The sequence below is a fragment of the Psammomys obesus genome, unplaced genomic scaffold (genome assembly GCF_907164565.1).
Source record: "Psammomys obesus unplaced genomic scaffold, mPsaObe1.curated_primary_1811, whole genome shotgun sequence".
NCBI classification, from domain to species: Eukaryota; Metazoa; Chordata; class Mammalia; order Rodentia; family Muridae; genus Psammomys; species Psammomys obesus.
The window spans coordinates 755731-782296 of NW_026592636.1; the positions used below are offsets into that span (position 1 = coordinate 755731).

At 40.4% G+C, this 26566-nt stretch overlaps 1 protein-coding gene across 2 annotated transcripts in view; it reads left to right on the forward strand.

Annotated features, from left to right (window-relative positions):
- The window catches only part of Kcnq1 (potassium voltage-gated channel subfamily Q member 1), a 331420-nt gene that overhangs the window by 142766 nt on the left and 162088 nt on the right, over positions 1-26566 (forward strand). For both annotated transcript variants that reach the window (XM_055614763.1, XM_055614764.1), the window contains exon 11: positions 20999-21119. In XM_055614763.1, the coding sequence (XP_055470738.1) occupies positions 20999-21119 (121 nt within the window). The remainder of the gene's footprint in view (positions 1-20998; positions 21120-26566) is intronic.

Below are 26566 nucleotides of genomic sequence, written 5' to 3' on the forward strand. Positions count from 1 at the left end.
TTTGTTTTTGCTTCTTCTGTCTGTGATCACTTACCTGAATTTTTAATGTTCCAAAGTTGTTGGTTGTGTCTGTCTGTTTGTTTTGTTGTAATCATGAGTTGGTATAGAATATTTGTCAAATGTATTTTTATGTCCAGTGAAATAATCATTTAACTTCTTCTGGCTCCTTGTGATTTCTCACCTGAGATTTTAATGTTCCAGAGCTTTTTGTTGTTTGTTCTGTTTTGATCATGAGTCGGTAAAGAATGTTGTTAGATTTGTGTCTACTGATGTAATCATGTAACTTCTTTTTGCTTGTGTCTTGTGATCACTTACCTGAATTTTTAATGTTCCAGGGGTTTTTTTTGTTGTTGTTGTTTTAATCATGAGGTGGTAAAAAGTTTTGTCCAATGCATTTTTGTGTCCAATGATATAATCATGTAATTTCTTTTGGCTTTTTGTGATCACTTACCTGAATTTCTAATTTTCCAGAGTTGTTGGTTGTGTTTTTTGTAATTACGTGTGGTATGGAATTTTGTCAGACGCATTTTTGTGTTCAGTAATACAATCGTGTAACTTCTTGTGATTACTTACCTGAAATTTTAATGTTCCAGAGTTGTTTGTTTTTTTTTTTTTAAATCATAACTTAGTAAAAGATTTTGTCAAACAGATGCACTTTTGTGTCCAATGATTTAATCATAATTTCTTTTGGGTTCTTGTGATTACTTACCTGAGATTTTAATGTTCCAGAGGTTTTTGTTGTTTTGTTTTACTATTGAATTGGTAAGGAATGTTATCAGATTTTTTAGTCTAGTGAAATAATCATGTAATTTCTTTTTGCTTCTTCTGTCTTGTGATCAGGTTACCTGAGTTTTTAATGTCCAGAGGTCCTGGGATTTTATTCTCATTATTAAGAGTTGTAAATTGTGTCATGTAACTTCTTTTTGCTCCTTGAGATTACTTACCTGGGTTTTTAATGTTCCAATGAGCTTTTTTAAATTAGGAGTTAGTATTGTGTCAGATGCGTTATTGTGTCCTGTGATATAATCATGTAACTTCTTTTTTGCTTCTTGTGAATACTTACCTGAGGTTTTAATGTTCTAGAGTTGTTGCTTTTTACCATGAATTGCTAAAGATTTTTGTCAGATGCATATTTGTGTTCAGTGACATAGCTATGTAACAGTGTTGTTGCTTCTTGTGATCACTTAACTGAGTTTTCAATGTTTCATAGCCTTGAACAGCTTTGATATTCTTAAGATTTGGCATATTAATGTTTTGCAGTATGTTGTTTTATATGTACAGCTTGTTTAGAATGTGTTTGCTATGGAAATTAGGACAATTTGGCTTCAACAAATGAGTTAGGCAATATTTTCTACCTTCTGAAAGACACTGTAGAAAATTTTATATAAGTTCTTTAAATATTTGTCAGAATTAATCAGTAAACTCTTCTGAGCATGGTGCTGTTTAGGTTGACTTTTGAAATTAATATCTTCTTTGCAACACTTGACACATTATATTTTCCAAGAAATTAGTCTACGTCATTTATTTTAATCCATTATTCCATCTTTTGTGTCTGGCATTAGTGATTCATGCCTTGTCTTTCTTGTTTAGCTAGCCTGATTAAAGAATTTGTCATTTTTACTTACTTATTAATGCAATAACCTTTTTATTTTGTTGATTTTCTCCTTTAATTTCTATTGTTCCTTCTTTCCTGTTGTTGTTCAATCTTCTAAAGCTGAAAGTATATTTTATTGTCAATACTTTATTTTCAATGCTATAAAAACTACTTCAAACAGTTTTCACTGCATCACAAACTTGATGTTACAATGTAAAAAATTTATCTTCAGAGTTCTTCTTTGAACCACATGTTTATTTAGACATGCTTGCTTAATTTTCAGGTCTCAGGATTTCAAGGTTTTTTCCCTATTTTCCTATTCTTTGAAAATTAATTGTACTTTGGCGGCACTCCATCAGTCCATTTATATTCTTTCAGCTTTGTTAGGATGTGTTGTATGTCCAAAAATTATTGATCTTAGTTAAATACATTTAAACATAAGAATAGTGTATATTCTGTTGTTGAGGATATATATAGATATATTGTATGGTTAATAAATGAAGAGATTCATTTCAGTTATGTCCTGAATGAATTTCATACTAGAAGTATTTATTTTTAACAGGAGTATGAAAGTATTCAAGTCTAAAAGAGTATAGTGCCTTTAAGTTCTATCAGATTTTAAAGTCGTGTGTTTTGAAAAACATACACATTATAGGTATTTCATCTTCTTGGCAAATTGTTGTCTTTGCTTACTTGCAGTCCACTCCATCTTAATACTGAAATACACTTTCTTTTGACTAGTGTTAACACTATAGATATTTTTTATTTTGCTTATGTTTACTTTGTATGTCATTATATGTGAAGGTTTCTTGTAAGCAGTATACTAGTTGGGTCCTGTTTATTTTAAACACCATGACAATCAAGGATTTAATAGACTTTAAGATGCTTAGTAATTGTCTATGTGGAATAATGTCTAACATATTACTAATGGTTTTTACTCTTTGTACTTATTCTTCACAGTTTTGTCTTCTCGTGTATGTTTTCTCATATATTTCCATTTATTTCCCATTTTCAAACTTCGGGTTCAAATAGTTCCATGTGGCATATTTTATTCGTTAATATCGTGGTTTTAGGGGAGGAAAATAATTTTCTCAACATGATATACATTATTGAAATCTTCCTTGTAAGTGGAACTCAGCTGGTGTGTCTTCAGTGCATTTATTAAACGTCTTTGGCTTCTGGGTCTAACTTATTGGCTTACTTATTAGATTCCAAGACACCTTGCTAATATCACAGCACTAAATTCAAGCCATCTGATATGATAAAGAAATATGGGGACAAGGGAGAAAGGAAAAGAGAAGCTATTTGGCATCACAGATTTCTTCAAAAGCCTTCAATTAAGTTCACAACCTTCTTCACCTACAATTGAGATGTTTTACAACTGAGATGTTTTCAGTATACTATTCTTCATCATATGCCTGTTAAGTTTGGGTAAAAAAGTCTTTCAGGAAAATAAGTTTATTATCCTGTGCATCTTTTCATAAATCTTGCCTTTGTAAAAACATAAAAGCTTTTGTATTAACTTCTTAGAAAAGATACTTCCATGTGATATCTATCACCATCTTTTTTTAAATGAGCATTCCCACCTTAGGATCTTTTAAATCCTCAGAAAATAAATGTTCAAACTAAATATTGCATTTTAAAAGGCTTTTGATTTGAGAACATGGCAAAAGCTACCTGTCTCCTGTCTTTCTACATTCTTAGCTAATTTTGAAGTTCTCATCAATGTACTCAAATTGATGATCAAACATAAGCTTGTTCTTCATTGTCTTCTTAACCTTCAAAATAGACCTCTTCTCACATTTGATGGTTTTGTAGATTTTATTGAACTGGCTCAGGCATGGGATAATCTTCTTTAGAAGCCTGGCTTTTTTCATCACCATTGTGCTTCTGTAAATTGGATTTGAGATGTGAATCCTTAATATCCATGCTGAATGAAGTTGTTTCTCCTGCTGAAACTGATTCACATTAATAAAACTTGCCAATTATTTAACCTCAGATTATCTTTGAACTTTTTAAATCAGAAGGCGAAATTCAGTAGTACATATTTTTTTAATTGATGAAGTTGAAACTTTAAGTTTTGTTCATTCTAAACAAATACTGTACTGCCGTTGGACTACAGTACCAGTCCTATTAAGTTTTGGGGGGGGTTCTTTGCTGTTTTTTCCTACTCTATACTTATATTTTTATTATATTTACCAATGTCTTTAACTCTTTGAAATAGCTGCTTCAAGTATTTGTCTAGTGAGACCAATGGCTGATCTGAAATCTACTGTAAACACGTGATTATGTGTGAGACTCTGGTACCATGAACCCAGGAGATTGCTAAGATACAACCTGCTGAATACAAACTGGTTTTACTATACATTTTTGTGAAAAGTTAGTTTACTAGGATTATTATCTATAAAACTACTGAGACCTGTAATGTCTATGGTTCTTTTGAGAACCATAGACTCTCTCTCACTTTCTCTCTATATACTTCTTACACTGCATTTTTTCTGTTTTGGATAATTCTCTGGATTTTGTATCCACTTTTCAACTAATCTAAGACCACTTTCAAATAATAACATACCAATTAACATATGGTATGACCTAAAGTAACCATAACTCCATCTTCATCTTTTTAAAATCATCATTGCCATTCATTTCACTTAGGTATATGTAAATGTAATTAAACAATTGTTTTGAATAAATTCTACCTGTTAGGCTTATTTTAAAATAAAAGGTAATAGTTTACATTCACTTACCTTTGATGTTCTTCCTTTCTTTAGGTCTGTCTCAGTTTCATACCTATATTCCTTCTGTTTACAAGACTTCAACATTCCTTACAAAGAGAGTCAACTAGCCATAACTTTACTCACATTTTCTTTATCTGAGAAAGTATTTCTTCACTTTTGAAAGACAATTCCAGAGTACATAATAATATATAGGCACTTTGTTTTTTTCACTCTACTTTTCTTGCTTACATGGTTTCGTAGGAGAGATTGAAAATAGTTTGTATGGTTGCTACTTTATAGAAGAGTGCTCTTCTATGACTTTTTAAATTTTTGATTTCCTGTAGATAATGATAAGCTTATATGCAGGTTTTGGTGTTTATCCTGTTTGGTGTTCTGTCAGCTTCCTGGGCATATGGTTTAGTATATGATACTAATTTGTAGGAAATTTTTAGTTACTGTTGTTTCAAATGTTTCTTTGACTTCTCTGTGTCTATTTCTAGGATTGCTAGGGATCTGCATATTTTATAATGTCTCCACACTATGCCCAGCTTTTTTACTTAGGATCTGGGAGCCATACTAAGGTCCTGTACTTACATGGCAAGCACTTTAACAACTCAGCCAAATTCTCAATATATTTTGTTCATTTTTGTTTTTTAGTTTTTGTTGTTTGTACAAAAAGGTAATCTGAATTTTTTTCTCAGCTGTGTGCAATCAAATGAGTCCATGAAGGGTATTTTTAATGCATTGAAATTTCTGGTTCCCAGCACTTCCATATTTTTCTATGACTTTGGTCCCTTTGTTGATACTGTCCTTGAATGTTGCCTTCTTCTGTTTCACAGTTCAAACATCTGTGATAATTTCAACAAATCTGGAATGTCTGCCCTGATGCTTGCTGTATTTTCAAAAGTTGTCTTTTAGATGCTGCTGATCTTTACTAATAAAAGAGAAAGGTTTAGAGTATAAGAAGCATTCCATAGTCCTATGCTTCAATCTCACTTTTACTAATCTTAAGCCTCTTGATTGAACTTCACAACTGTTCTTCAATATTTTTCTCTCTTCTTGTGTGGCATAGGATGGCTACAGTGAACTGTTCTGATGTTTGGACATTTGTTTTCCACACAAAAAATGTCTAGAGCTGGTTGGAATTGAGTAACCTTGCTTTAAGTGAGCTAGGCTGTTATAAACGGTAGCTGGTTAGGACCTAGTATAATTTCCCATAAGGGTAAACCCTTCTAAGAAAAACACTATTATTTATTTCCAAAATGGTTCTTCCCCTTCTCCCCAATATTGAAAGTTTCAGGAGAATTCTTCTCTAGTACTAGCTATAACAATCTGATCAAGCTCCTGGAGGAAGTAATTCATGAAACTTTTAAAGCTTTCCCCCAAACTAAGTACCTTTGACTTTTTACCTTTTACATTTGTCCTTATCTAAACTTCAGCAGTTCAACCACAAATTAGGTTTTCCTACCCAAGCTGATTCTAGCAAGTTCTATTATAGTATGTTCTGATTCTCCATTCTCTGTGTCTATGTATCTCTTTCTTTCTCTCTCCCTTCCCCTCACTTCTCCCTCATTTTGGAGATAATTTTTTTCTTTTTTTATTTATTTTTTTATATTTCTGTGATGTTTATTGTCTATTTTTAATTAAATTTTTATTTTTTACATTACATTTTATTTGCTTTGTTCTTTATTTATTTTTAAATGATTATTATTTATTACAATTTCTTCACTTTGAATCTCAGCTGTGGCCCCCTCCCTTGTCTCCTCCTAATCCCACCCTCTCTTCCTCTCCTCCCCTTATGCACTTTCCCTAGTCCACAGATAGAGGAGGACTTCCTCCCATTCTATCTGACTCTGGCCTGCCAGGTCTCATCAGGACTGGCTGCATTGTCTTCCTCTGTGGCCTGGCAAGCCTGTACCCCTCCCCCTCCCCCCCCCCCCCGGGGAGGGGATCAGAGGGCCTACCACTGAGTTCATGCCAGAGACAGCCCTGCTCCCCTTACTAGGGAACCCATTTGGAGACTGAGTCTTTGGGCTACATCTGAACAGGAGTTTTATGTCCTCTCCATGCATGGTCCTTGGTTGGGGTATCAGTCTCTAAAGGGACCCCAGGGCACAGTTGTTTGTTTGTTTGTTTTTTCTTTCTGTTGGTCTCCTTTTAAAGCTCCTGTCCCCTCCAGGTCTATTATATAATTATATAAGATTCCATGCATTTTGCCCAAAGTTTGGCTATGTGTCTCACCCTCTGCTTTGATACCTTGATCAGTAGTCTTTTAGAGGCCATCTATGGTAGGCTCCTATCCTGTGCCCTGTCTTCTTCTGCTTCCAATGTCTATTGCGTTTGCCCTTCTGAATGAGAATTGAGCGTATTCCCTAGGGTCTTCCTTGTTGTTTTGCTTCTTTAGGAGTATAGAGTTTAGAATGTTTATCCTATGTTATATGTCTAATAACTCCCTTAGGAGTGAGTATATACATATATGTCTTTCTTCTTCTGGGTTACCTCACTCAAGATACTACTCAGCTATCAAAAACAGGGAAATCATAAAATATGCAGTCAAATGCTGGGAATTAGAAAAGATAATCTTGAGTGAGATAATATTTTTAATCTTTTCATTTGTAATACAGATATGGAAATGGCTTTTCAGTCAATTCAACATTTTACTTGTTGAGATAATTTATAAGGTTTTTGCATGTTGAAGAGTATATATTTTCAAGACATTTTTGTGAATAATTTGACTAGAGTTTCACTTAATATCCTAACTTTATAACATTCTAGTTTGAGTTTATACCAACATAGTTTCAAAATCATAGAAAAATTAAGATCCTATCTAGCTCTAGCCTCTTCAAGTCCACATAATTTCAAGTTGTGTATTTATGATATGAATATCCCCAATACCATAAGATTGATAGTAGATATGTATATCATGTGCTTTTATCACAAGAAATAATAAACATTTAAAAACTTAGATACTATACATAATACTGGCTTTTATATTTTACGTAGCTACCTAGTCCTCAAGTTCTGTGCTTGTTTTTGTGGATTCTAGTTACTTTTAATCCCTTTTTATTTGAGCCTGAATTACTTTTTTCTCTCTCTTTTTTTTTTGTAGAACCAATATAGTATGAGCTTTCCAGATTTTATTCACTTGAGAAGCTCTTAATTTCTCGATGTTAGAGTAATTTTGTTGGAACAAAAATTCTCTGTTGACAGAATTTTTCTTCTCTGTATTTAGAACATGCTATTTCATTCCCTCTGGACTCCATACTTGCTGATGACAAACATGTTATTAATTGTATTGAGAATCACTACATGATAAGCCATGTTTCTTTTGCTTTTCCTAATCTGTTTTGTCTTTCAACAATTGATAGTGTATTTTCTGTGTGACTTTTAGTTATCCTTCCTGGACCCTTTTGGTTTTGCTCCTGGACATAGAGTTTTGCATCTTTAATCAAATTTGGCAAGCTATAACTTTAAGTACTCTTCCTGCTCTTTCTTTCACCTACTTTCCAGGATTTCCAACATAGATATCAGTATACTTGGTAGTTTATCATAGAACTCTCAGGATGTTCACTTTTTTTCTGATGCTCATACTTGTTATTTTACTTGATCCTCGAGTCCACTGATTCTTGTATCCATTCAGCTCTGCTGATAAATTCTAATGGGTTTTTTCATTTGTTCATACTTTTCAGTTCCAAAATTTGTTTAATTCCATTTTCTAATTTGTATTTCATTCTCCATTATTCTCCGTTTTCTTTAATTCTTTGTCTATCATTTTCTTTTGCTCTTTCAGCACAATTTATACTATTTCTTTTTATTATTACTCAGGTATGTATTCCATTATGCCCATTTGTAGGTTGGGGAACAATTTTGTGTACTTCTCTCCTTATATCTTTATGTGGGTTCTGGAGCTCAAATTCAGGTCACCACACTTAGGCAGCAAGTCCTTTAACCAGCTAAACCATTCCCTAGCCTAATTAAAAACAATACTTTTGTAAGGTCTGGTGTCTGTGCTACTTTAAGCCTTCTGTACTTTGTTAATGTTTCTCTGTATATTTCATAACTTTTGTTTAAAGTTATATACTTTCAATATTTTATATAATAACTGTGAACATAAGATTCTTTTCTGCCTCCATATTTTTCTAATGCTACAGACTATAAGTGATTTTTAGTGACTCCTAAGCTATTTTTGTGTGTGTGAAGCTATATGTGGTCTCTGAAGTCTCTGTTCTTTCCACTTATGTTCAGTTCATTATGAAAGATTTCCTTGTAGGAATCAGAGGTGGGGGAGCAGGATTCTTCCAGCTTGTGCAAATTAACTGGATTGGAGTTTTTCTTCAATAGTTAGATAGACTATTTACAGTCCTGTCTTTACTTTTACTTGTAGCTTGAGATGAGCATAGAAATCTGCAATAGGGTAATGGTTTCCAATGTTGTCAGGGCTTTTCTTAGCATCCAGCTCTGTACATCCGGCTCTGTTTTGTGAATTCTTTAGCACACACCATTACTTTAAATGCCCTTAACTTCCAGAGAAAATCTCTGAAGATTGTCTTCTGTGGCTTTCAAGTGGTCTTTTGTATGCTTCAACTGATCCTTCCCAAAATCACTATCACTGTTTTGATGTCTTATGGTGTTTGCAAATAATGTCCACTATTTTCCACACTGAGTAAATTTGGAATTGAGTTTAAAAATAATGCAGTTTTTACATCAGTCTTTCAGGCTTCCCCCAAACAATGTGAAACAAAAATGACTGTTTTAGAATAAAATCTGTACTGCTTCCTCCACAAACAAAGGCCAGGGACCATACTTGTAGTATGATCTACCATCTTCAACACTGCCACCAAACCAGGGTGGGATAAGGGAAGGCAAGTATATAAGAACAAGTTAAAATGTCATAAGTCCTACCATTTTTGTAGAAAGTTGTTCTTCACACTGAGCCATTTTGCTGGGTACACTACCACTTGTGCTGTTTCTTTTTTGTGATGTTCACTTGGTTGCTATAAATCACTGACTGCTCCCCAGAAGTAATCACTGACATTAATTCTGAGTTTCTGTAAAAGTATTTTTGTGGAGAGTGGCACCTTATTTTGGTTGACACTACTTAGCATTCTCACTCTTTTGACAGAGCACCTTAAGTCTCTTCTGGCCTTTTGCACACACAGGCAAACAATGCTGGGCATATTCTCCTCTCATGGATAATTCCTAATTTATAGTGTTCTGTCTACTGTTGAAGGGATGGATCATATACGGTTTTATTTTGCTGTTACTGATGTTAGGGTTGCTTGTTCTGATTTTTAGGATAAGACTTTTGATTTCAAGTCTAAATGAGAAAAGTTATATTTGGAACCTTCCTGGAAGTTTTTAAAATTATGCTTTTATGATTTTTCCACTGTTGATAGCTACAGCTTCTTCCCCTGTTAATGCCACCATATTTATTTGGGGAAGGGGGGTGTTTTGGATGTTGTTGAAGTTTTTTTTGTCTTGTTTTATTTTGTAGTGTGTGTGTCAAGACATGGTTTCTGTGTAGTCCTGGCTGTCCTGGAGCTCCCTCTATAGATTAGGCAAGCCTCCAACTCAGAGAGATATGCCTGCCTCTGCCTCCTGAGTGCTGCTGTTAAAGGCATGTGCAACCACCATTGTCTTGTTTGGGATTTTTGTTGTTGCTTTTTGTTTTGGTTTTTGATGGTTCCCGTTGGTTTTTTTGGTTCCTCCCAATTCTCACGTTTTCTCTTTGCTACACTCTATACATGGCAGTCCTCAAAATCCTATTGATAAAAAGTGCATCATGCTACTTTCATTCTTAAATACTTTATCCCCATTCCTATCACACTTTCTTGAGCTAGCTGCATGGACAAAGAATAGTAAGAAACTTGTGCCTGCCACTTCCTAAGAAAGCACTCCATTGAGCAGTTGGAAATTGGCTTGCAACACTCATTAAGGTTCCATTAGTGAAGTGAAGATGAAGTATTGACCGCCACTGAAGGCTTAGTTTGAGAAGTTTCTTTCCATTGTCTTTGGCCTACCCTGTATGCAGTAAAACAGGCCCCAGGAGACATACATGGTATTTCTTATATTAAGAAGCCTTTGATATAAAGAGAACATTAATGCTAAAAGTTGTACATGTGTGAGGACCCATACTGCCTATGTGTCCTCAAAACTAGGGATGTTTTCCTTACCTCTGTGTTCTTTGTATGTGCCACACAGCAGGGATTCCAACGTCATTTAATGAGCTGCCTGTATAGCAAGTTCTTTACTCTCAAGCCATTCAAGTTTAGTTGTACGCCCTTCTGTTCTTTAAAACAGGCTATTTCCTAAGTAAGCAGCATCCTCATTTCTACATAGTTTCTGATTATTCTTGGAAATTCCTCAAAGATGAACCAGTTTGATTCTTGTGTCTAGTTTAACAATGCTGAGCCAAGGCCCACAGAGTCACACTGCACTAATGCTGCCACACCTTTTCATGTTGTTCATGCTGAGAAGGTCAATGAAGAGTTTCCCCCAGACCCTGCCAGGGGCTCTGTGCCCTCCCCTCTTCTGCTTATAGTCCTTCTGCAGCCAGCAGGAGTGGGGGAGCCAGTTTGAGTTGATTACTTTTGACATCAGTTGTTAACATAATTTTGACATTAAGCTTCCCCCTAGCTCTGAGGTGATTCTGACTATGTCCAGGCTCTGGCTTGAGGAATCATGGGGAGCCTCTGGGGCCCCAGATCTGGCCTCGCTGGAGGCAGCCTGGGAAGAGACCTGTGTTTCTCAAGCACACGCCCTCCAGGCCTGGGGGTGGGGCCCCAGCAGATGTCTGGATTTGGTAGCCAGGGCCTGGAGCCGGATGCTAAGAATGAGGCCTGCAACTCATTTCCCCATTAAACATTCTGAGAACATCTGCACCAGTTTCCAAGGCTTCTCCTTAATTGCTTTGATTATTGTGTGAAGTTAAGAACTGGCACATTTCCGTGATGTTGTGATGAAGGTGAAAAGATCGCTCTTAATTAGATTAAAAACATTTTTTTCTTCCTGTGTAATTTCTCCTTGAAAATCAAGGCCACTTTTTTGTTTTCTTCATCCAAAGACCTCCAGAAACTTTCCTCCCCACCTCTCCAGAGGTTTCTGGGGAATGTCCTGTGAGCTCAACTTTTGGAGAAGATAGTGCTTAACCCAGATTCCATTGTATATTAAAGTTTCCTGGGGCTGCTCTTGCTGCCTGGAACCTTCCTTTGCAAATGTGTCTTGGGAGACCTGGACAGTGACTTCTTACAGCATGGATTTCTGGGTGGACTGATTTAGTTATGTAGGCAGCTGTGCTGCTCACTTTCTGCTTCCTGGGCTCACTTAAGGCTGGCTCTGTCATTGCCTGTCCTCTTTAGCACCTTTTGGCCCACAGAACCATTTCTATTTACTCTGAGATTTATGTGTTAGGCCTGTTATCTCCATTATGAGAAAAGACATTCAGGGCAGTCTCCAGTACGATGAACTCTGGAGTTGTACAAAGCCTAGCATTGTTCCCAGGATTTCTTGGGATTCCACAGGTCATCTTCAGCTGTCATGTCACTGTCCATCTCAAGTCAAATATATCTTGCAATCTTTGCCTAAATACAAAATACAACATGCTCTGTGAAGTGCTGCAAACACAGGCTACTAAGACAACTTCTCTGAAAGCGAGTTTGCACTATAACAGTAGAAAGTCTGTGCACAGCTGTAAGAAGCCCCTTTCCCAGAGCTTCTTGGCCAGTGCACAGGCGAAGCTGGGGCCCCTGGCCACATTTTTTCTAGCTCATCTTCTTCCTTCCTGTCTACCCTCCAAAGCTTAACACTACTCTCTTAGGGTCTTAGGGTAATTCCCATTTTTTTTTAACCTAGACTTAACCCCAGACCTATCTCCTTAGGCTCATAGCTTATCCGTAACTTTATATATTCGTGAGGGCTCTTGGTAACAAATGACAGAACCCGACATGATCTAGATAAGGAAAATGGGATATTTTTCTGGCTTATGAATCCAAACCTAGCTGTGCCAGCCACAGCTGGACCTAGTACAGTGACGATCTTTCTCTCCTTCCTTTTATATCCTGTCACTTTTTGTTCTCTTTCCCTCACTTTTTGCCTATAGATACATGCATAAGTATACACATGTGTCCTTAAGGAGCCATTTATCAGTGAGTGTAAGATGGCCACCAGCTAAAATCTACTGAGAGAAAGAGGCCACAGACTCTTTCCCAGTGATTCCTGCTGCAGGATACGGCTAGGCTCTTGTTGCTCAAAACCAAAGCACAAGACAGCCTCGGAGGGATGTTCAGCTATGTTTCTGAAGCTGTGGCCCAGCTACAAAGCCCCCTCTGGAAATGGGCAATGAATTCCTCAATCTCAACCCACTAGGGAGTAGAAAACAAGGACCCCTCTAAGGAAGATTCACTGGGCTATTTCCACAAGCCAGGTCTGGCTGCGGGGTATGCAAAAACAACAGGTGTCCACACAAGCAAGGTATTTTCCTAAGCGGAACTGGGTACCAGCTGTGAATATACATTTACACTGCACTCCTCGCCTTGTTCCTGGCAGCTGTTGTGGGAATGGCTTTTTACACTTTCTGTCCTTGTCTCTTACTTCTCGCCTCTGAGTGGAGACACAGGTGGTAGAGGGTCTGGTCTGGCTCAGGGTCTGTGAGCAGGGCATGGGCAGCTGGCATAGGCTGTGGGGCTGCAGCTCAGCAATGTCACGCAGGGCCTGGATGCAGCTGTCCAGATGCCCTAGGGAGGGCTTTTTCCTTCATGGTGCAGGATCCACAGGGCTTTGGCAAATCCACCAAGACGGGGAAATTGATTGAAGGGGATAGAGAAAGGGCCTCTTCTAGGGGAGGGCATAGGCAGCTTGTTTACTCCATTGGAGTGAGCTGGCTCAGGGGACTTGCCTGTGCCAGGCACCGGAGGTGACATGTGGGAGGAAGAAATCAAGGTTCCTGTGCTGAGGGCCAGGCACACATAAGCCCCACAGCAATTGAGGGGACAATCTCCAGAGCCTTGGGAAGCTTGTAGAGGAAGGCAGATTAGGTTACATCTGGGAGATTAGGCAGGATTATAATCAGTTAGGAGGAGGAGGGCAGGGGTGAGCAGCTGGGTGAAGTTACTGACACCAGCAAGTCTCAGCAGAGGGCAGTGGGCAACAGGGTGGCCTGGGGCCTTACAGAGAGTTGGACTTGGAATGCTCAAATGCTGACCTGGACTGGGAGTTCAATGCAGGGGAAATGAAGCTGGGAAATGGAAGGTTTTGGAGAACTGGGGAGGAAAGAGCTCTGGGTTGGGTCTTTGGGGACATCTTAAGGACTGATTGGAGGAGGTAGATGAGGAAGGACACTGATACATTGTGCTAACCCCAGGATGATGAGTACAAGACAAATATAGGAGGCTTGCACAAACTAATCTCTTTCTGCCTTCTAAATTTATCATTCATTCAAAATAGAAAATACATATAAGGAAGGAAATGAAAATCATTAGAAGTCCTTTAATCCACAGGCAAACATATCACATTTTGATCTATTTCCTTTCAATCTTTTTTCAATGCTTAAGTAAAATGCAAATCACCCTAATGAGTAGGCCCTTTGGCTGAGAAGGATGATGCTTCGTACAGTCTGGTTTTGGTTCTCTTGAGAAAGGGTGAAACTTGGCAGCGGGTAGCCCCAGCTGGGGCAGTTGCCACGCCTGAGGCTACATTCGCCATTCCAGACCTCCCATTTTCCTAGAAAACAAAATTGTTTTGTTCTGCCCTGCACACTTAGGTCCAGATTCTGGCTCTGACAAGACAGAAGCAGCCAAGGAATGAAAGCATCAAAAAACTGGGACCGTTTTTTAGGAAAATGTGACTTTACTGTCACTAGAAAACAGTACTTTCTCTCCAGGAGCAGCTACTCTGACAATGGTTGGTTCAGCAGAGAACACCTGACATTGTTCTAGTGTCCTTTATGCAGGGTCTACGTGTCCAGATGACCCTTGTCACATTCACTATGGTCTCACAGTTTGCTCTGTAGCAGGGCCATCTTTTCATATCTTTATGAAATACCAACTCTGGGCTTTTCGGAGATGGGGGTAACCAATAGACTTCTTAGAACATTTGCCCCAAGCTCTTGCCTAAGAGGAACACCACTGATGTGTAGAGGTCAAAATCCTGCCCTACTACCTCCCTTCCAGAATCTTGGAAATGTCTGATCTGTGAGTACAGACCCAACTGGGAAGGGGGTGGCAGTCCCGACAACTGTTTCCCCATGGAAGGGGAGGCACCCCCATCGTCTCTGAAACATGCCAAGTAGACAACAGTCTCTCCTTTGACTTGGAAAAACAACTGTGCTGAGCCCCTTTCTGACCCTCACTGCAGGGGCCCCATGAACCCTTCCCAGGATTAAACCAAAGAGTCCACATTCCTCTCTGGCAGGTGCAGGCCCCACCCGCTCTGGACAGCCAACTGATGTGCACATTTTAATTTCCTAATACCAGGACTGAGCCTTTCTCAGGAGTTGAGGGGCTCACCCTGGGCCCTCAGGCTTGGAGACAGCACTTGTCATTCTGGGTGTGTAAAGCACATGCCCCTCTTTCAGCCACTTCTTTGCTGCTCCTTTCTTCTATGTACAAGTGATGCAAGCAGTGAAATATGTATTTATGTTCTTTTTTTTTCTTTTTTTTTTTTTTTCCAAAAGAACATTTGAATCCTGGATGAAGTTTTAGCTGTGACTTGACAAGTGTATAATATATCCCAGTGCACTTGAATCTCAGCCCCAAGTCTCTAAAATGGGAGCGGTAACACACTCCCACCAGGCCCCAGACCTGTGGGCCTCTTCATGTGCACACATTCCTCAAGGTTTACTGGTCTTTCCCTGGTTTGAGGATGTCATAGGCACGAAGCCCTTTACTTGAGCCTTTCTCCCAGCTATGACTAAGTAATGTCTGTGTAGTTTCCTGCTGGAAGTCTGCCGCTGGCCCCCGTGGGCCATGAGCTCCTGAGTTTATTTACATTTCCCTGATTGCTAGTCAGGCACAACACCTTTCCATAAGCTCATCAGGCTTTTGGATTCTTCTTTTATTTGCGGGGGAAGGGGTTGTATTGCTTATTTTTTGGTTAGGTCATTCTTGTCAGTGCTAGGGAATTAAACGGTCTTAAACATACCAGGAAAGCACTCTGCCACTGAGCTATCTCTGGCCCTCTTTTTACTCTTTGAGATAGGGTCCTGCTCTTTGAAAGTCGTCCTGGCTCACTGTTGCCCAAGCAAGATTTTAAACTCAACAGTCCTTTGGCCTGAGTTTCATAAGTAGCTAGGATTACAGACCTTCACCACTAAGCCTGGCTATTTTTCATATTGATACATTCAACTTTTTGTAGGTTTTGTTATTTTTGATTCTCTTTTTACTATTCAAAATGCATTTAGCTATTTAGGTTTTGACTCTGAATGTAGTCAAATTGGTATTTTCCTTTTCAATTATTGCTTCTTAGTTATCCTAGCCCCAAGGCCATGAAGATATTCTTCTATATTCAGTCATATGGACCTTCTAGTTTTACTTGTCATAATCCCCTGGAATGCCAGGAATGAAATTTTGATGTATGGTGTGAGAAAATTAAGGGTCTAACTTAGTGTTTCCCCATGTGAGTTTCCAGTTGTCCTTGAGTGTTTTATTTAAAAGGCCATCTCATAATAAACAGGTCTTTAATACACTGCAAGTATCCATGAGTAGGGCTATTTTCTGACATCCAGCCCTATGCCACTAGCCAGTTACATACCTTGAATCAGTACTATACCGATATTAATGACCACTATTTAGAAGTACTTTGTATTTGGTAAGCAAATTAACTAGCCTGTTCTTAAACAATATTACTTTTCCTGGTCTTTTATACTTCCAAATAAAATTTAGAATCCACTTGTCACAGTATTCATACACAAACATTATGATTTTCATTAAGATTTAGGAAGAATTTTTTTTCAGGATCGAGTATTTTGTCAATGGAATAAAGGTGTTTTTTTTGTTTGTTTGTTTGTTTGTTTGTCAGTGTCTCTGTTTAAAGTTCTGTGCTTTTCTTCAGTTTTTAATCTATCTTTATATACTTAAGATTCTTTCCTACTACTCTTCTTTAAACTTTTAATTTGTGTTTTATTTGCATATATATATTATATATACTTGTAAAAGTAAAAATAGTTTTACCATGTAACTTTCACTATACTACCTTACATAACTATATTACATTGACAAAAGAAAAAAAAATCATCATTCATATAACACTGATGAGCTATAGTTTAGTTATTTCCCAGTTTAACTACTACATGTTCCAAGGGCCTGTCCATCATCTACCATTATAATATTTTTTTTTATTAATTACACTTTATTCACTTTGTATCCCCCCCATAAGCCCATCCCTCCTCCCCTCCTGGTCCTACCCTCCCTCTCCCCATTATAATCTTTTATCCTGTCCTTAGTACCTTGTGACATGCAGCAGCAGCTTCTCAGTACTGTTACTGGCCTTCATGCTTTTGAAAAATACTCATATTTCAGTGCTACACTGGGTCTTGGGTCTGCCTAAGGTTTTTCCAAAATGAGAATAGGGTTATAGGTTTGGTGAGTGTCATTAGCAAAGTGCTTTTCTTGTTTTCTTCCATCAGCATGGTCTACTGCTAGCTGTATTAACTTTGACTATGTGCCTAAGTAGTTCACTGTAACTTACCTAAAGCTTCTCATTTATTACGCCTAGTAAAAAAGAGCAAGTCACCAGTCCAGCCAGCATTCAGGGAATGAGGAATTTCATTCTATCTCCTGCAGGAGAGTATCAGAGACTCTGTGAGTGTGTTAAAATCACTAAAGCAATTAAAATTTATTTTGGGACTAAGGATGTAGCTTAGTGGCAGAATGCTTGTCTAGCATGCACGAGGCCCTGGATTCAATCAATGTCACTGAAAAGAAATATGGGAAGTGAAGACTTTGAAGTTCCTACTTAAGATTTCACGTACTAATTTTAGCATTCATCCATGGATCTTTTCTGAAGCAAGCATTTCTATGGTATACCTCTGGTTAACTCATTCCTTCTACACTTATAGGAATCGTTTTATAAGAAAGCTCTTCATCTCTTTTTCAATTATTTGTTTATAAATATGGACTTGGCAAATTGTGTTTTTGAGGTATAATTGAGTGTTATTGTCTTCTCACTCAACTTTTTTTTATCTTTGGCCACTTGTACATGAGCCCTTTGATATGCATTCCATTTACTTCCTTTCAGTAGTAGTTTCTTGTAGTTTCCCTGTGTCCATTCTGGTAAAGACTCATATTTGCTTTTATTGGAGAACTAATAGTGTTATAAAATATGATTGGGGCACTGAATGTGTTCCTTGGAACAAAAGAATCACTGTTTATATCTCCCTTCAACTGGCAGAACTACGAAATAATTTATGTCCATACACATTCATGTTTTGTTGTATGTATCTATATGCAGCTAACCCTGAGTTCATACTGTTTCTGTATGTTTGTCTGTACTATGTATGTTATGTTTGTCTGTATATGTATGTTTATGTATGTTTGTCTGTAGTTTGTCCTTACTATGTCCTCAGCTTCCATTTTCTAATCTAGTCACTGGTTTGTATATGTAGTACCCCTGTATGAAACGAACTTACCTACAGAAACATTGTATATTTGACAGTATTTTTTTTCTTTAGTTTTTTAGTATCCAGTCCAAACACTTTTTTTTTAAAAGCAACTTAGGCCAGTTCTTTTCCCCCTTCTCTTTCCAGTGCTGTGTCATGTATGTGCAACACACAATCTACTTACTGTGGTCTGTTTTCTATCGCAGGGACCTTCAATATTCTGGTTGATTGCTGAATATTATTCCATTGCATGGGTGGAACAGATAAACCATGATTTGTTTATTCATTTAGCTGTTGAAACGACATCTTGATTGTTACTTGTTTGCTGCAACTAGAGGTGAAATTGCTATATATTTGTGTGCAAGCTTTTATGAACATAAATATTCCATACACTGGGGTCCTATTCCATATGTATGGAGACTATGAAATTTGTTCTTCAGAGCAGCTATGCCACTTTCCATTCCAGCCAGCAGCATGCAAGGGCTGCAATCATTCTGCCTCTTTTGAGCACTTGCTGTTATAAGATCTTAATTTTGTGTTTTATCCATTTTCATGATACTTTTCTATGTTATCTCACTGTAGCTTTAATTTTTATTTCTGTAAAGACCATGGACTTTGGTGAAGCACAATTTCACATACTTATTTGTAATCCACTTTTTAAGATGGGTTGTTTGCTTCATTGTTGTCAAATTATGATCATTCTTCTTTATATGCTCTGGGTACAAAGTCCTTGATTCCATAAGTGATTTGCAGTAAATCTGTGCTTTGTCTCATTGTTTTCACAAAGCAAAGGATTTTAACAGTAATGAAGTCGGTTACTCCTTGCTTCTCTTGCTCCTTGGCAAAATGCACTTGTTGCAGGAGTAATTCATTTGTTTTGAATGATAATAAAGTTGATCTTTTTCCTCCTTCAGGTTAAATTTTCGGTGTTGTATCTCAATGCAATTCCAAATCTAAAGTTGTAGAGATTTTTATGTTTTCTTAAATTTTTAGTTTTATGTTCTACTTCAGATTTTTAAAAAGTATGACTACACATAGTTTCTTGAATTTACATTTTATGACTGCTAAACATACCTTGCTTTATGCATAAATATGAAATGTGTTAAAATTTAAACACACATACAGATGTATGTCCACATTTGTATGTTTATATTGGAAATAAATGTAAAAGACTGCTGTAGTAGATGTAGGAAGAAACCCATTTCATAAAGAAAATGTATCACTGTAAAAAACAAGACAGTCTCTATGATAAAGCAACACAGTGTTAAAAGGCCAAATGTACACTAAGAAAGATATTTATGCTTCATGTAACACAATTCTAATGAATTAAAAGTTCCTCTTAAATGCCAAGCAAAGACTATGAACAGGCAATTCTTCAAGAAGAATCCCAAACAAGCCCAAAAGCAGTCAGTGAAGATGAAAATGAGAAAACCATCTCTTCCCCGAGACCCAGGACCATTGTAGAAGAAGGAGAAGAGAGAGTATAAGAGCCAGAGATAGAAGAGGACTAGAATAAAACTAACTTCTGGCCATGGCAGGACAGTTGTATGATTGGCTACTCAGGATCAAGCCAGTCAACAGTCTATACCTGAGTAGGAATAAGTTCATGAACGCCAGAAGGGTCTTGATAAGCTATAGACGGTTAATGGCTCCTGGGGAGGGAGAGTCAGTTTTTTCTTTAACACTCTAGCCCCTGGTGGGTCAACCATACTCCAGGGAATGGCTCCTCACCCATAAGTATATGGACAGCACAAGATGAAATTGATCATTATTAAACTTTAAAACGAGAGGTTACAAAGTCAAAAGGGGAGTTAGGCGGTAAATGGGGATGGACCTGGAAGGGAAAAGGGTGAATGTGTTCAAAATTAATTGCATGAAATTCTCAAAGAATAATAATTTTTAAAATGAAAAAAAACCTCAGCTTTTTTCTATGTTTGATGAGCCAAGCAAAGTTGGAAGGGAAGAACAGTTGCTACAACTTACGAAACAATCCAAAGGCACTTATTAATACTACCAAAGACACACCATCTGACTGACCCAGTGGGTGAGCAGATTTTAACAGTGAAGATGGATGTTACTTCACTCTCTGATTGTCATAAAATTACAAGAGTGAATGTCCATAAAATATAGGATGAGTAAGTTAACTGTGGAAGATCTAAACTATGGGCTATTATGCTGCTAAAATGATCACTAGATGCACAACTGCATACCTGGAGAAAAGAAGGTCAGGGAGTAAGAAAAACTGACAAGAACAGAGGTTCACTCAAGCTTATAACGTATGTGTTACTCGTGATGGAAAAGTCAGGCAAGAGCCAGAGACCTGCCTGGTAGGTGACACCTGTAATTGAGGACCACTGTAACTTTTGCATTATTCCACTCATCAGAAGTACTCATTCCCTCTACATTAAACACTTTAAATGAAAAGTGAGTTCAGAGCAAACACTAGTAAGCTGGAAACACTGTGAAGGCGGATCTGGATCTGTCTCCTGAGCTATATGAAATCAGTTGTTGGGACAGTTTGGAGGCCTTCCTCAGAGAATGCCTGGGTCATGTAGCATCATGGCCAGAGCAAGAAACTCAGCCTGGGATTGCTGACAAGCAGAGGTACTAGCACCCTTTGTTGCCCTGGCCCACTGATCTGTCAGTGTCTGTTTGTGAATAGCACAGAACTGTGAGTCAGTGCTTCCATTTGTTCTTGGCTCAAATGTTTTGTGTGAAGCTGGTGAAAGGCTCAGAACAGAACCTACGGTAGGGCAGGTCCTCAGCTCCAGAACTCAGCTCCAGGGCAGTTGCCACACTGAGGAGAATTACTAGCATTTATCGTTTAAGCTGGGTTGTTGAGGCCCTAGATACCTGGGGACCATTCTGAACACATAGTCACCTGTTACACTCCGCTCAGTGTAAACCTGATGGATGAGGCCAAGACTTCAAACTTTGTCCGCATTTTTCACCTGACCTTGAGAACTCACAGGTTTATCCCATAGCAATAGCAGGTTGGGGTGGGCATGTGAGTCTGGTTCTGTTCAGCTCTGGAGCCCCTTTCATGATCAAGTTTCTACTGAAGCCTAATGAGCTGTCCCCATACCTTCTTCACAGTAAGGAAGAGCCCTACACTGCTGGAAGTAAGCACACCCCATTTCTTGAGAACAAACAGCTTTGCTGAGGACCTGGACCTGGAAGGGGAGACACTGCTGACCCCCATCACCCATGTGTCACAGTGAGTGTCCATTTGCCTACAAAGGCTGGGGCTCAAGGGAACTGCCTTGGCATAGGACAAAGCTCATCCTCTTGCTGGGATGCAGTCTGTTTAGTCAGGACCCAGAACTCACTGCCTAGCCTTATGAACCTGGGGCAGCTGGCTGCTGGGGCTGCCTCAGGGCTCATGCAGGAGAAGAGGGCAGGGGCTTTCCCACCGAATCTGGAAACATGATCCTCTTGTTTTGACTTATGGAAAACCAGACTGATCATTTTCCACTTGTTTTCATGCTTTGAGCGTCTGAGAAAATTGTTTTTCTCTCCCCTAGCCCCCACCACCACTCCTTCAAAAGAGTCAACTTTGTTTTTTAGCATTTCCCCATGGAACTTTGGCCAAAGCCACGGGGCAGATGCCGGGTGCTGTCTGCCAGTTGCTGCTACTGTCCTCAGGGGCGCCTTCAGGTGGAGGAAATGGCTGATTTTCCACGCCTTCCAGTTGGCCTTCCCCCCCACCCTCCAAGGCACAGCTGGCCTGGGACACATGCCCATCCTCTCCCCGTTTGGGTCCCCATCACAGCATCACCAGGCCAATCCCCAGTACCCAGCCATGGTGCGATTTCTCTGCAACATGTGATTCAAATGTTCCCACCAAAGACCAGTAGAGGTAGCCATATGAGAGACAGGACACTCAGGCCCCTTCTGACCACTACCCTACTTGGGCACTCCTCTGGAAAAGTGTCTTTGTATTGGGATGTTAATGCCATACTCTTAGCCCTCCTGGGATTCACATACTAGGACTCTTTCATTCTTTCTACTAAAATTCATGTCCTTAGCCTTGTGTGCTTGGTCATAATGCTTCTGGACTATGCCAAGATTTCTTGTCTTTACCATCCTCCTGGTGCAGGTTTGACTTTGCAATGACTGAAGAAACCGGGACTCGCAGTGCTAAGGGCTTCTTAAGTAACCATACAGCCACCCTGGGGAAAGGAAGGCTTGTCAGAGGGATGATTATGATCCACCAAGCCATACCCACTATCTTCCCAGGCCACCCAAACTCAAAGGGAGGTTACCAGTATCTCATGGTTTGTAAGATGTGAGAATGTTCATAGGCTCAGAGAGAGCCAACAAGTTATTGAAAAGCAGGGGTCATTCTCCCTCGTCATTCTCCCTCCTAAGCCTTACAGGTGGGCTGCATTAGCAGGCAGGAACAGAGGTGTGGGCAGAAGTCCAGACAGGCTGGGCAGGTATAGGCTGTCAGTGGGAATAACAATAGCTTACACTATGGTTAAGGCTCTCAATCAAGTCCAGGGCACAAGAAAACTCGAAGTGTAAACACTGGTGTCTTGTGGCTGGTGTTGTATGCAATATAACATTGCCTGCTTAGAAACAGGGATGGTAAGTAGCACCATGGCAACCATAAAAGGCCCCAGGAATTACGTAAGCCTAGAAAGGCCACTCAGCCTTCTTATCCTCCTGATCACTCACCTCTTGCTGGCACCCATTCCATTTTATTCTTATAGCCATGGAGTAGCCTCCAGACACAAAAGCAGTTGAATCAAGAGGACGGCAATGCTCTCAACAATGGACAAACATGTCTGACATCTCCAGGGCAGTGTGAGGCTCCTGAAAGAAAGCACCAGCGGAGTCCCAAGAGAGGGTGGAGACTGGGTATACCTGCCCATAGTTCAGTCTATAGCTGACCCCATGGGGGGGGGCAAAAGGTCTCCTGCACTGTTACTAGTAGACTCAAAGCTCCTGGAGCCAGATATTCACTGTCATCTGTTCAAGAAGCAGCCCTATGCCAGTAAGACAACATTGCTTAGAGTACTAGGCCAATTCTGATCTCCACTCTGAGGTAACAGAGTCTCAGGAACGTGAATGATACTTTCTTAGCTGCTATAGGCCTCATGTGTCACCATCTTTCCTGGTACCACAGCTCTTTTCAGGCTAGCACTCCTGGAGCCTCTCTGAGTGGGAGGTGGACACTCTTCATCCAGTCAAATCTCCACCCAGGAACACACCAAGACCCTTTTCTAGGACATGTTCTTCCAAACGCAACAGCTGGGAATAAGCCAACCTGGGAAGTGGGAAGGTAGGAAAGGAGTCCATGGTGGTGCCGAGTTGAAAGACCAAAGGTCGAGACTGAGAAAGATCATAGGCTTGAGCAAAAAGATATGATCTGGTCAAAGGGGTCAGGGTTGAGGCATCGAGGAATCTGGATACACACCTCAGAAGTCAAGGACTTCCTTGCTGGAAGTCCTAGCAAAGACAATGACCAAAGGCATGGTGTGTGTCTGGGTCCTAGAACCCTATGCGCTCCCAGGACTACTGGCCTTACCAAGACCCCTCCCCATCCTGGGGGAGCAGACAGGCCAATGTGGGTACTGTGTAAGGGGCCCACGTGCCCACACCAAGGCTACATTCCTTTGCCTCTTGCACAGTCAGCCTGTTGATTGATGTGTGTAATTAAGCTAGGCTCCAGCAGCTCAGTGATGCAGCATGGCTCCTGTGGGCAACTGGCCCTATGAACCTACACTGAAAAAAAAAAAAAAAAAAGAGGCACACACCCTGGTACGTGTCTACCAAGGACAGAGATGTGTACTTGGGTCTTGCAGGGGGCAGAGTGGGTGGGAGGCAGTTGTAGAAAAACAGATCCATTTTTCTTCAGCATTTTACTGATGTTAAATGTATTACCATGCTGGGCCAGTTCCAGAATTCAAATTAAAAGCATAAATAAAGACACATTTTGTTTCCATCTCAAGCTTTCCCCGCCCAGGGGCCCCAGGGAGGTGAGGTCACTTGTAGCCTTGATTATGGGAAGGTCCCTGGGGCTGGGTGAAGCTCCTCTTTTCAGAGTCTGTTGGCCACTGATAATTTGGGGACAGAGAGGCCAAGATGCAGGCCTATGGAAAACTAGAGAGCTATGGAAAAACAGGGAAGGGTGCTGAGGAGACAAGGTGTCTCTGACTCCAGCTCAATAGGCAAGCACCAGCAGCTCTTCATGTAAGCCCCAGGCTTTATCCAGCTCTGGGCAGCTGGACCTCAGCTTTGCAAACATTTCAGTTATATGCTATCTTTCTAGCTCTAACATAATTTCTTAAGGGAGCCCTGTACTGCTCAAGCTCTCTCAACATGAATCCTCTACCCCAAAGCCTTACTCCAGGTTTCTGAGGGTCCTTTGCTAACATGTGGAGAAACTGCCACAAGATATGGGGGTATCCTTACACCCAAAATTTAGGCTAACTCCCTAGGATTCTGCTTGCTGGATGTAAGGGCAAGGGCTTATGTGTATCCCACCAGCTGGAATGCCCTTCTCACTCCTGTAGCCATCAAAGTTGTACGCGTTTCCAGTATACTTGGTCTTCCTTTTCCCCTGGGATGCCTCTCACATCTTTTTGAAGGTATCATCAAGGCCCCAAGTAACAGCTCCCCGAGTCTAGCCTGGGTCTGGTAGGGAACAGATTGTCCATGGCTCCTTATGGTCACTCCTTTTCCAGCACTCCCAAAATTCTAGGATGAAAGAACCCTAAGACTGCCACTTCTACTCTGGCACAGAGCATATCCTTAGCCTTGCCTGAGATGAAGCAAGGTCTCCAGGTACCTCCCATGGATGTTGAGACATTGAGCCCAGGGTATGAGCACCTATAGCTCAAAGCTAAACAAGCATGTCTGGGTGTGGCCTCAGTGAGCTTTTCCTACAGCTGCTTCACCCTATGCTCCAGCTCATGAACCAATCAGAACTTGTCCGGAACCCACACCTTTGCCCCATCAGTTGCACAAGGATTCCCAAGATGAACATCCCCAAAGGCCAAGCCTACCTACCATAAGCACAGCAGCCTACAGTTCAGCCTGGCTCTGTCATGCAGTTTCCCTGAAAGTTTCTTCCAAGAGGTTTGGTTTCCTGACCCCTCTGACTTTTCTGTTCTGACATTTTCGACTGGCAGCCTCAACTTTTATTTACTAACCAGCCTGTCATCCCACTCTGGGGGTGGGGTGGGAGCATTCAGAGGCCACCCAATTCACTAAGATGGGTGGAGGAAAGTCTAGAGGACAGAGGGAAAACAAGAGCACAGGCTAGGGCATTGCAAAAGTCCCACCAGGTGCCCACAAGCACCTCCCGGGCGAGCATGTGCTTGCTGGGCCTCTTGTGACATGACAGCTTCAAAAATCCTTGAGCAAAACCAGCCCCATGTGCGTTAATTAGAATTTCCATGTCTTCAACTTTCTCCTGGACCCTGCAGAATCTCACGCCAAGACGTTCAAGTTTCTCTTTTCCAGGGAGGCCCGCTGTGGCCTGGCTTTCATCCACATCACTACTAATGTCTCCTGAATTCTGCATTTGTCAGCGAGGCTGGGGCCAGCCTATGCCTTCTGGAAAGGGGGGCATTAGTGGACCATGGGGCTAGCTCTTCTGATGGGAGAGCTTTGTCTGGGATGTTCAGGGCCTGGAGATGATCAAGGCCTGCTGTGGCACCTCAGTGGACACCCATTTCTCTTACTTGGCTTTTCAACCTACAAATGTTGATGGCAGAAGACTGAGAGGCCGTGTTGGGGGCAGTGTGCAGGATAGGGAAGGGGGCTTGTCAGGAACAGATGAGACCAGTGTGTCTTTCCAGACTAGTGTCCTGTCTTCTGTGAATCTCCAGACCACCTCTGTCTGCACAAGGTGCCAAAGAAGCCCCATGGGAGCCCTCCCGGGAAGGCTGTGCAAGGCTGTATGAGTCACAGGATCCCTGTCAGAGCCCCACACAGCCCCAGCCAGGCTCAAACCCGTCTCTGAAATGCACGGGGGGATTAAATGTTCTCCTAATTAAATTAAAAGTGAGGCGGAGTGGCTCAGTGGGAAAGAGACGGGACTGGGAATCGGATGCCCTCAATCTGGCTCCCAGCCTGCACTGGCCCAGCTGCAGGCAGCCCCCAGTACCCCTTAACCTTCCCTAGTTTCACTTCCTCCATACAAACACATGAAAAGGGATGCAGCAACCTCCTAGATTTTCTTTCTGAAGGAGAGGACCACAGAAGGAGGGAGAGGCCAGTGGAGAGTAGTGTGACTGTATATACTACACGGATGATACCATAAGAGAGAGGTACTCCAAATAACAGAGAGAGCCCCCAAACATATCTCCTGTGTGCTTTGCCTAGAGCTAGAAGTGGAAACTGAACTACAGAGCCTGCTAAAGACAGAGCTCCAAGGTAGTCTGGTCAGGATACTGGAGTAACTTATCCTTTTAAGCAAGATGGTAGCAGGAGACAAGCCCAGTCCCTCTGTGTACCCAGGTTGTGCAGAAAGTATCTTCTCAGGGCACTGTGTACCTAGGTTGTGTCTCCAATAAAGCTCAGAAAATACTGTCTTCTCAGGGCATTTTGTTATAAACTTACATACAGTAGAAAGGGTATACACCAAAAGCGTAAAGTATACTCAGATCTCCAATGTAAACTTAATGCATCTTCTCTGAGACCCAAACATCC